This window comes from Gekko japonicus, unplaced genomic scaffold (assembly GCF_001447785.1).
Source record: "Gekko japonicus isolate JY-2015 unplaced genomic scaffold, Gekko_japonicus_V1.1 scaffold943, whole genome shotgun sequence".
In the NCBI taxonomy this organism is placed as follows: domain Eukaryota; kingdom Metazoa; phylum Chordata; class Lepidosauria; order Squamata; family Gekkonidae; genus Gekko; species Gekko japonicus.
The window spans coordinates 194706-206959 of record NW_015176000.1 but is presented as its reverse complement, the minus strand read 5'-3'; the positions used below and the strand labels follow the sequence as shown (position 1 = coordinate 206959).

Here is a 12254-nt window from a genome sequence, read left to right as displayed (position 1 = left end):
AGAGAGTTCCATCAGGTTGGGGCCAGGAACAAAAAGGCCCTGGCCCTGGTCGAGGACAGCCGGAAAGCCTTAGAGCCATGGACCACCAGCAAGTTATTATTAATTTCCTTTATACCTAGTTGGGATCCAAAGTAGCTTACATAATTCTTATTTCCTCCACTTTATCTCCAAAACAACCCTGTGATGTAGGTTAGACTGAGAGTATATGATTGTCCCAAGGTCATGCAGCAAGCTTCCATGGCAGAGTAGTCTCCCAGGTCCTAATTTGATGCTGTAGCCACTATAACACACCAGCTCTCTGATTTAGATCATGACTGCAGACTGCATTGGCTATTAGCCTATAGGATGCATTCTGTTTTTCTGGATGCTTTTCTAGGTAGCTGCTTCCAGGAGGGGAGAAAGTGAGGCTTGGACTGGTACATCCTTCAGAACTCTGGACACCTCTTCCACTGAAGACTTGCCAAAATCAGAGTATCTTTGGAACTATGTAGAAAGCCCCATTATATCAGCTGTTGTTTTGTGGCTGGGTTGTTGCATCACGCTTCTTGTATTTCACTTCAGGTGTTTCACATGCAGGTAACATACTATCATTCAGGCACTGGTATTGACAATGCAGAGATAGAGCAAACAGCCACTCTGGCCTCACAGATGACTTGGAGGAGCTGTCTATCTCCCTGTAAAATCCAAACACCTGTTTGGTGGCCACCATTCTACTTTCAAAACTGTTGTCCTAATGGAACGAAATGGTTTCCATCTTCACAAGCAATTTTTTCCAAGTAAGAGATCAAGTGCTAGACACAGGGAGGGACCATCAATTAAGTCCAAAGATATCACTTTTCTATAGAATGATCAGTAGAGTACACCGTCATCTAAAAGGTACTGTATTAGACAAACTGCTTTATAAGCAAAGTGAGAGTCAAAAGGTCAGAATCTTTGTGCTAACTGCAAATGTTGGGTTGGATCCAACCAGCTTTCCCACTGGTGAAAAAGGGAGGAGGAAGAGCCCTTTGGCTAGGCTAAGGAATCACAGCACCTGCGTGGACAAAAGTCATGTGGGTTGGGATCTATAGATGGAGGGAAACTGGTGAGATTGAGTGAAAAAGCTGATGGGATCGAATCCATTGTATTGCTGACCACAGCCACCATCTCAGGATTTGCTTCGGATCTCGAAAATAAGTTGTGAGGCACAGTGGCAAGTATCTCCTGCTCTCCCAAAAGCTGGATACAGAATTTATCCCTTTTCCCATCCTAGTGTCTGGCTAGTAGCTTGTGACTAATTTATACTCACACAGGGGAATGTGATCAAGTACACAAGCCAGTAAAAGAGTAAGATGAAGCTGGAAGGGGATGATATGTTAATAGCTTCGCCGGGAGGCTGAGTACTTGTTGCAAGCATAACCTCATTGTCATCAGTTCTCAAGCATCCCAAGTCCTCAAACTGTTCTGGCTGATCAACACCTGTCTGTTGATAAGAAGAATAAAAGAATAAGGAAAAAATACTTCTGAAGAACATGAGGAACTTTTTGACTTTAGTCATATACTGAAGCAACAGTTAGGTACAAAGGCATGAAAGATGGGAGAAAAGGACGTACAGCAAGAAGTTATTTTCTTTCCAGCACTCCTCAACTGGCATTGTAAGGGGGGTCAGGTGGGATCTTGCCATGAATAGTTTTTATTGCTAGAGAGGTTCTGTTCCTTCCTTGGGGACCATATCCTTTCAGAAGCAGTAAAGGCAACACAGCAAGGGACTCAAAACCTCTCTATCAGCTGAATCCCCTTGGAAGTACCACATTAAACGTTATGCCTCACAAGTCTAGAATAGAAAATGTACCTTTCACCCTGGGCAAGATTCATATGTTTCATTTGAGAATTGGTTCCTGCTGGTTTCCTACCATGCCATCCTCTCTAGATGTCTCTGTCGAGGACACTGCATAACCTCTGCAAATGGATCAAGTTATTCTGAAGTCATAGGTGTTGTCAGTAGAATTTTGTATGACAACAAAACCCAGGTAGTGACATGACAGGTAGCAAGATCTCCTGTGTGGACGTAGCAATTCTTTTCTTAGTTCAGGTTGACAGATGGTGACATTCTCCTGGCTCACCTTTCTCACTTGTCATCATCAGGTCCTCTGGCACTCTCCTGTCATGCACATGACATGCCCTAGTGAAGCTTAATATGACAGACTTATTTGCTTTATTACTGCAGAGTGCAATCTCTCCTGACAATCAAATCAGACAGAGAAATGTGCTTGAATTTAAGCACGTTCCATCTGAGGTAAAGTGTCATGGCATTCATTGGAAGAGATAAGAGAACTTACCATACTTTCACTTTACATTTATAAAAGAGACTATTGATGTACATATCTTTGCTGTATCTGATGTTATTGCTGTCCTTGAAATTATTTTTTAAAGATGAAAGCATGTTTAACTCTCTCACCTGACAGGTCACAAGTAGAAATTATTCGAGAGAAGAGGGGAAATGCTTGTGTGCTTATTCGTGTAGCAAATTAAGTCATAACCAAATGATGTCTTATGCTTTGTTCACGATAGCTAAAATATTCAGATTATATTTCATCTGGTTAATCTTTCCTGACCCTTTTGACAGTATTAATATTATTAGAAACTCAGAACTATATCCTCTGTTTACAGCAGAGTACACTATAGGTACCTGGACAATAGTATAAGTTCGGTTCTGAGCTCATCTCTCAAGGTGGTCCTAACCAAGCTGCTGTTCTCTTATCCTGAGTATTCATCAGTGTTATGAGGTTAATAACTGGTCTACCTTAATAGGGTTGTTGTGAAGATTACTGAGGTACTTTTATTTATAAAATATTTATATCCTACCTTTCCTCATAGCTTAAAGGTCACAATATAAAACATGCAGAATAAAATAAAACTCCAAATAACCCCTTCACTCATAAACAATAATTGCCGTCTATACACCACTAAATGCTCTGGCAAATAAAATGGCCTTGCAGTACCTACTAAAAATTTTGAAAGACCCTCCCCCCACTAAAATTCTTGAATGACACAAAATTCTACACTCAGACAGCGAATGCTCTCCTGAGACCAGAAATTCATGATTAGGGAATCCTCATGATTACTACTACTCAAAAGCTTGTTGAGTTTGAAATATGGAAGAAAAGAGAGTGCTGGAGGGTTTCTGTTTTTTCCTACTCAGTTCCTCTCACTATACCCATTCTTCAAAGCAGAAGAGCTGAATTCCAAATAATTGCTAACTTGAGAGGGAGGGAACCTCTCATGAAGATTTCCTCTCCCCTCCCTCATGGTATCCCTGGTAGTGGTGTCTGAGCACCCAGTGTCAGTGATAGTGAGCTAATTTTTGTTCCTGCTGCAGTGTTGTTCCCAAGTCAGTGCTTTACTTTTTTCCCACATGGATGAATGGCAGCCATTCACTTACAGGAGAAAGTAGAGAGGTGTACATGGGGATGCGAAACATACCCTCTGCCCAGCAATAAAAGATTGAACCTGTTCCAATCCATGTAAACCTATGCTGGGTTCTGTTTCGTGATCTGGCTACAGTTTGCAGAATATTGAGATGGAATTCTGGAATTAGCTTCTGTACAAGATGGGACCCATAAGGAACTTGCAGGGAAGGGCATTCAACCTTTGTTTCCTTCCTTCTCCCCCTTCTCTGTTAATGCCTCCCCGTCTTTCTGCCCCAACCTTTATGTCAGTCTTTCTTCAGCCCCCTTCTTTCTCCCCTCATCCCTTCTATGTCAATCTCACACACTCTCCCTTCTCCCAACCCTTCTTAGACCATCCCTCCTCCTTTCTCTCCCCACTGTGGCAGGGCCGCTGAAAGCTGCTGCATTTGCAGTTGCAGGTAAAGAGCCTAGAATTTTCAGATTTATTTATTTTTTGCTTATTGTCCCTAGATTTGCAGAACTGTTTGTTTTCTGTTCATGGGTGCCTGATTCACGGATTTTGGTGTCCACAGATTGGCCCACACTTCACTGTTAGAATATTATAGATGTGACGGCATCCCCTCAGCTCTTTCAGCACTTGAAAAGGCATGAGGAGGGACAAGAGTGCCTCATCCCGCCACGCTGATTGGACGCTTGCAGCATTTTTCACTTACCCACATTAGGCTTTAAAATAGTGGTGGTGTCCTTGGGTTGGTCCCAAGGATGCTGTCCCATGTAGCTTGGCCCATAGTAACAAAAGGTAGGAAACCATGAGGGATTTGAGGGTGGAGAAAAGAAAGAAGGAATGTAGGGAGATTCTCCTCCATGATCTCATCTTGCCCTTTGGTGGGTGAAAGTACTCTTGAGAGGCCATCATGTATTCTTGCTCCACTTGGGATGTGGTGCAAGTCCTCTCAGGATCCCCTCAGAGCCAGAGATGAGGGTTTTGTTGGGTTTAAGCTGGCAAGCCGTGTACATCCTGTGAAATCAAGATGCTAGTAGCTTCCTCCTCCCCCCACCCATTATAGATTCAAGATTGAAGACAGGTTGGATGGCATGGAGCAAATTCATTCCACCCTTTGTCCCTGGACTGCTGGCAGCAGTAGTCTGTTCAGTTCCCTTCATCCACCCAACCATTGGTTCTTGGCTAACTGAGAGCTGTGCCTCCATACGACTATCATGCTCAGCCCTCAGGAGCTTAAGAAAGTGGTGTAGTAGAAGGGTGTTTTCCATATGATTAATAGCCACAGAGTACTTCCCTTGTAGCTCATTATTACTGTTGCGTTTTGTAAACTGGGCAGTTTTTTGTTAAAATGTAAATGCATGGAAACAGTATTTTTCAGCAATAGTGGGGAGTCTCTACCATGGATAGAGACCTTCACCAACTCTGTACATCCTTTAAATTCATCACTTCTGATGTATGCAGCAGGGAAGCTTCAAATACATCATATTGAAGTATAACTGACTTCCCCACCCCTTCCCTACATTTCTATATAGATGGGTGTGCCTGCTTGAATGCGTTTAAGAGAGGAGGCTTTTTGACTCCCATCAGGTCCCAGTTGAGCTAGTTGCAGTGTACTATGTACTGATTTTTAACTGAGGGAACCCAGGAATATTGTACATTTTAATATTCAGGTTAATTCCATAGTTTTGGATTCACTAATATATTGTTAAATCATAACTAAGAGAACAAGTAATATAGATATTCCATATACCTTTTGCAATAGTGCAGCCAATTGTTGTGGTTTCTGTATACTACAGTGGTCCCTGTTACCCTTTCAGCCTGAGACTGAGATATCAGGGAATAGACAAAAGAGTTTGCCAAAAAGCAAGCAAGTAAAGAATTGCAGATTGTACCGTTTAAGGTATTTACATAACATTATCTGATAGACTTAGACACAGACTTCAGGGGTGGGACAACACAAAGCCTAGCACTTATCTGCTGTTGTTGATATATTCAATGAGAGTTTGCTGAGAAATGGCACAATAGCAAGTTAATGTGATTAGACTACATGATTTAGATTTGTTGGTGGATGAGTTGGCTCTGCTGATGCCCCTTGGCTTTGGCCTCAGTCCAGGGGGCTTCCTTGGCTGTTGGCAGCAATCTGTAAGTTAGTCTTTGTATCCTCGGTCTACCTTCCTAACCCCTTTTCACAGTGCAGATTAAGCCATGCATGTCCAGTGGAAACTCCCAGCCTCTCGCAAGATGTCAGGCTCCTCCCCAGCCCTGGCAATATTGCTGGCCCTGCTTATATAGATAGTCCCTGATAGGTGCACTCCAAGCCTGGTGACTCCCAAGGCTCGTGTCCCAGATCCCCAAATCCAGCTTTAGGTGTACATTCGGATGTTCTAATGCATTTACAAATTCTGTGCAACCAAAGGTTGCCCTATCCTCTTTAGCAAGATGTTCCGTGTATGAATTTGAATCCACCTGTGGATTCCCTAACATTAGAGTAGAATAAAGTCTGAACACAGACCTTTGTATACCTGGAAGTCCTGCAGAGGTTTGGTTCACAGCTGATGTTGTGTTGGAAGGGTATTCAAACAAATCTTGCTTGGGTAACATTTTAATAAACCAATATGAAATGCATTTAGATACACAACACAGTGCTGCCATTGTATATTAGCTGTGTTAGGTGGATGGTATCCCAGTGAGTAGGAATGGGACTTTAAGTTAAAAGGAGGTACTAACTGCATTCACTTCTACCTGTTGTGCTTTGTCCATAAGTAATTGTGTGTATTGCCACCTACCTACCCTCTGCAAAGCAGGGCATAGAAGGATTTGTGAAGAGGATTTTAGCTGGTAGTACAGGAGGAGGAGGTCTTTCAGCTAACCTAGTTCTAAGCTTGCTTGGGTTCTTAAAAGTAAGAACCAGCTCTTTGAAGTGTCCCAAGAAATAGATGGGCAACCAACTCAGATCTTTCAGCATAATTAGCTTTGTCATTGACCAACAGCACGAGAGTTTTGTCTGAATTGAGCATCAGTTTATTGGCCCTCACCCACCTGTATGGTACAATAATTGGTTTGATTTATTTAATATTTCTGCCCTGCCATTCATCTCAAAGAGACACCAAGGTGGCAGTAAGTATGTTAATTTGATATAGCTTTTATTCCTGTCATTCCTTTTTAAAATATATTTTATTGAAATATATACATCAAGATTAACAAACATCTTTTTAATATTGGAATTATCATGTGAAAAGGGAGTTTACAAATATCACTTGTATACGCAGAAGGTTTTCTTCAGTTGGTAAAGAAAACTTGTGATATAATAAGCGGACATAATTGGAGATTACTTCTGTAAAAGGGCAAAAAGTTGTTTTTCATCTGTAAATTTTAGGCCTGACGGAATTGGAACAGTCACCATTGAAGAAAAAGAGAGGTTTGAAGATATTAAGGAAAGGCTTGCTTCTCTTTTAGAAAACCAGATAAGCCACTTCAGGTGAGTATGTTTGCATTATTAATCATCTTTGGCCCCGGTCACATGGGAGGATTTGATCCGCAAGAAGGACGGATCGGGGGCGATCACACTGCAACATCTGGGAAGCAGCGCGCACCCGTCCCCAATCCGTCTCTTCCGGCCGAAGATGTGGAGTTAAAATAAACCTGCAAAGCACTACTACCTACCGGAAAATCCGCTGCATGGGCGGCCGTGTGATCGCTGACGCGCCCGTCTCCCGCAGCATGCGAGGCCCCCTGCCGAACTGCGCAGGCACACACATGCACAGCTGCCTCGCCTCGCTCTCCTGTCCGTGGCTTCCCCCTCGCATCTCATCACACTGGGGAGCATATGCACGGCAGCTCGAGGGATCTGTCTGATCCTGCTGCCACGCTTCTCTTTTGCTGCAGCTCTAAAAAGCCGCACTTCCGCTCCGGCTTTTCCTGCAGTGTGACCGGGGCCTTTGTCTCTCTGAATAATTCTGAAGGGTTTGCATAAGGCTGCATAAGGAAGGGGGGGAAAGGCTAACTTATTTCAACCAGCCTGGCTTCAGAGGAAATATATTATGAAAAATGAGTGTATTATGAAAAGGATGCTGGACATGGAGAAGGAAGGGCTGCTACAGAGAAGGCCCTGATCCTCACAACTGCTTGTCTAGCCTTGAATAGTGGGAGCACATGCAGAGGGCTTCCTCTAAGGAACACTTTGTGCAGGGCTCCCTAAATGTGACCTTCAGCTGATCTACAATGTCCCTACTGACCGCTGCTGTTAAAAGCTTGTCCATTTACATTTCTGAAATGAAAAATCATTAAGCATTGACATCCTTATATTTGCTTGGGGAAAAGTTCCATTGACTTAAAGAGTGCATAGAACTGAAGGGTGTGTTGTTGTTTTTTAAATGTGTTTATTGTATGAGTATAAACTGAGGGTCTTTGATGCACAGTAAGGGATCATTCTGTTTAGGAAATCTACTGCCATCTTAATAGCAGAAAATAGCTGAACTCTGGGGATAGAATAGTGCCCTGCTCCTCAGTGCCTGAGCCTGTAGTGGCTCTATTCTGATTGTTTCTTTAATGGTACAATACAGGATACAGACACACACACATACTTATGGGGAGATTGACAGAAGAAATCTGTGTTGAGGAATGCAATATGCATCCCCTCACCCTGACTTTACCCACCCTATTACAGGATGCTACAAGCTGTCAATAAAGCCCCAGAGATGTATGAAATTCCTTAGAATTTGAGTAACTGCTTTTATTTTATTCCTAATTAATCACTCTACCAAGATGTTCTATCTTTAATGTGCTCCAAACCCTTAATCTTACAGCAGTATGATCAGGCCTGGGGTGGAATTAGGACTGGAGGGAATGTACACTCACAAAATGCATCCGCAGACCCTATTCTTTCCTCCCAGGCTATTATTATGGTTAAGTGATCAGTCAGGCCAGTTTCCCCATCTTTCCTCTCTTGTTCTCTTTTATCTTTTGTCTGCTTTAACTGATTTTGAACTGTCCTTAACATTCCATGACTCTTGGAGGGCTGTGATCATGTGTAGTGTTCATGAGGCTGTTTTAGGGGAAGGACCTTTTTTCCAGTTTACAGGCTAATACTTTTCCGCATTGCTGTGGAGTCACCCAAGTGCATAGCAACTCTTATCTTATTTGTGCATGGCCCCATTTCACAGCCCCACTAATAGACATGGGAATATCACATTTACTGTAAGAAGGGGTAATAATGTTGTTAGAGTGCTGCCATGGGTTTAGTACAGATTATCAATCAGATCCACCCCATTTAACTTCAGTAGTACTTGCTAAGTTTGCTGTTCAAAGGTCATTCACTAAGCCATGGGTAGACAGACACTCAAGCAAATGTTTTGAAAAGTGAACTGTGTAATAGCTGTTCATGATGGGAGGTATTTATTGAATTCTCTGTGTCGCTTGTGACTATTGCAACAGACAACTAAAAAAAAGATTAATTAGTGCTTCTGTAGTTTTTCATTATTTAGGAACATATGTGTTTCAGATGCCTATTAAATAATGTACTGGTATTTTATAATGATATTTCTATAAAGCTCAATGGGGCAACTTGATTTGAAATGTGAAATGTAATCATATTATCTGTACCTTTTCTTACAAATTGTACAAGGTATGGAATTGGATCCAATGAGCTTTTTCACTCAGTCTTGTATAATTTCCCTGTTTCTTACTGCCCCTTCGCTCGTGGCATCTCTCCATACAGGTCTCATCATTCCCAGGATAGGGTTTTTGGGTGGTCAGTGGGGACAATTAACATTCTCACCAGTAGGGAAACCGGTTGGATCCAAGGTTATGCAGATGATAAGAGACAATTAGGCAAGAAAAAAATCTCCTGTATTCAGTATTTGAGATGGAAATTCAAGTTGATTAAGCCTTGTTCTGTATATGTTTAAGATTGTATTGTAATATAAGATGGTATTTTAATATAGTATTTTAATACATAATAATATAGATTGTATTTTAATATAGTTTAATATATTATAGTTAACCCTTGTGGTGGGCTAGACATTTAAAAAATAAAGTGAAATAAACCTGTTTCCAGTGTTAATTTGCTAATATCCTGGAAAATTGCTAAAGTAATATTATGAATGAGAAGAAGGATAGTATCCTGTTGCTACCTGGCTAGATTTTTCCAGTTCTCATTACCAGGTTTTCTTACAGGACAGCCAAACGTGATTTCTTAACTCATTGTTCTGAATCCCTTTCCATTATGAAGTGATGGTAAAAGTTATATTACAATAACAATAAGAAGTCCAGTCTTGTTCAAAGAATTTTAGTGAGAGAGAGTCCCTTTTGTAATCAAACTAAGACTTCCCAAATGGGTTGGGAGAGGAGATAAAAATATGAGGTTTTATACATTTGTGTTATGGAACCTATATAATTTACATGAACACATGAAGCTGTCTTTATACTGAGTCGGACCATTGGTCAGTGCAGGTTGGTACTGTCTGCTCTGAGGAGTTCTCCAGGGACTCAAGTAGACTAGTCTTCCCACATAACCTGTGGGTTATGTTAGAACCACTAAACGATCTAAAATACTACATAGCCAGTTAGCACAGATATACACATCGGAAAGCACAATGATAAATGGTCATAAACTTAAATAAAATAGAGATAAAATTATTCATTATCATGTACAGCCAACCAATGGATCCTCATAGCAGCTAGAAAATGCTTAGCAATTTGATTGGTAATGTAAGGATTCCAGTCAGATAAAAAGTATAAAACCAACCACTTATCTGGTAACTCTGAAATCACATGAAGCCTGGTCCTTTTGAGAGGCTTGTATTGTAAATAAAATTTGTTTAAAAAATGTTTTCCCAATCAGGGCAACTTTGTAGTTGATCAGAAAGGGAGTTTCAGGTAACTTAGCTGACTATACTGCCTTAGTTGAGTCATTCTCCCTCTGAGTCGGAGGACATCTGCATGGGTTATTCCCACCGTGCCAATAGGGAGGCAGGAAGAAGTTTTTTTTCCCTTTCCTGTTGGCGCCTTCGGAATAGCCTCTCCTTAGTTCTGTTCCTGCCTCACTAGGGAGTAGCAGCAATCCTTAGCTTACTCTACCACTTTTACGTGTAAATTCTTAATCCTTCCTTCTCTTTTAGCCTGATCTTGCCCTCACGTCTTTACTTTCCTCCTTCTCCGTTTCTTACCTTGATTTCCGCCTGTTTCTCTGTCCCATCGGGACGAAGATTGCCTCAGCCGTCTTCTCGGCCAAGGACAGCCTTCGATCGATAATGGCGGCAAAGGAGATTCCCGAGAGCTTTTCCTCGGGCGACGAGGGAGACTATCAAGCCGCGGCTGCGGCCAAGCGAAGCACCAGCGGGCCCGATCAGCTCTCGCGGCTTGATCGTGCGCCTACAACGGAGGCTGCAGCGGGAGCGACGGCGGCGCGTAGCGCCCAGAAACGCCGCCTGCAGCCGGATAGAGACGAGCCCGCCTTTCTTCTACCGCGTCCTAGGACGAGCGGCGGCCATCTTGAGGATCCGGCTTCGGGCCCTGGATCCTCGACGGGGGCAGCTCCGGTGCCGACGGGCAGCAATACATCGCGCTTACTGGGATCGGCAGAGACGGAGCACAACCTCCAAACCGAGGTGGAGTCTGGTAAGCCCCCAAACTCAGCGGTCTTGGTAGATCCGTCGGAGTTAATGGAATTTATTAGGCACTCAATTGAAGCTGAGGTGGCCAAGGTTTCCAGGCCAGAGCGGGCAGAGGCTCAGGAACGTCCCCCCCCAGGTCCTTCCACCCCCAGAACGCAGGGTTGGCCCACCAAGGCAGCAAAGAAAGCTCCCTTCCAGACCCCTGGAAGATTTGCCGATGAATGTGGGGGGGAAGACTCTGAGTCTAACGCATCCTCTATAGAGGGCAGAGAGGAAGGGGAATTTTTGTCGGATGATGAAGTGGAGGAGCTACCATTACCCGAGCAGTCCAGTCGGTTCTTCAAACCAGAGGACTACCAATATCTGTTAACAAAGGCCGTTAAAGCTCTAGAGCTTCATGACGTTCCAGCGTCTGAATACCAAAAGACTGCCAGAGCAAAGATCCGTTCTAAATCTGGTGGCAATAGGGAATTCTTTCCTCCAGAAGAGTACTCAGACAAGGTTTTCCCCTTCCCTGAATACTTTGAACGTCAATTGACAGCTAGTTGGGATAAACCAGTAATAAATAAACAGTTTCCTTCATTCACCAAAAAACTGTATGCTGTACCTAACTATGCAAATGAGCTCTTGCAGGTTTCCCCGGTAGATGCCCCGGTGGCGGCGCTGCAGACAGCTGGTCTAGTCTCTGAGGACGGACTGGGTACCCTGAGAGAAGCTACAGATAAGAGACTGGAGACTACACTTCGTAGAGTGCACGAATCATTCGCCATGATGGTAAGAGCAGCGTCGACCGCGTCTATCGCCGCCAGAGCGTCTATTGTATGGCTACGAAAGTTAATCCAGCTCATCCCTGAAGACAGCAGGGCACTGCTGGAAGGACTATCCCGCACGCTTAAGTCGGACTCCTTCACCGCGGATGCAACGCTGGATATTATCTCCTTCGCTTCTAAGGGTCTCGCGTCTACAGCCGTTGCCAGAAGACTCCTCTGGCTACGGGCCTGGCAGGCCGATGCACTTTCCAAATCCATTGTCACGGCGTATCCTTTTCAAGGAGACCGGCTATTTGGGGAAGCTCTTGATAACATCCTAGTGGAAACAAGAGACAAAAAGAAGGCCATGCCTCGATCATTGAGAACCTCAGACAGACGGACACCTCAGTCCTTTCGGTCCCATCACTCCTTGCCACGTTTCCGCCAAGACTTCAGGAGACCAGCTTGGGAATCCAACAAACAGAACAACAGACGGGGA

The 12254-nt window shown here is 43.4% G+C and overlaps 1 protein-coding gene across 2 annotated transcripts in view; it reads left to right on the top strand.

Annotated features, from left to right (window-relative positions):
* The window catches only part of LOC107123229 (calcium-dependent secretion activator 2), a 656096-nt gene that overhangs the window by 460757 nt on the left and 183085 nt on the right, over window positions 1–12254 (top strand). For both annotated transcript variants that reach the window (XM_015426436.1, XM_015426435.1), the window contains exon 14: window positions 6770–6871. In XM_015426436.1, the coding sequence (XP_015281922.1) occupies window positions 6770–6871 (102 nt within the window). The remainder of the gene's footprint in view (window positions 1–6769; window positions 6872–12254) is intronic.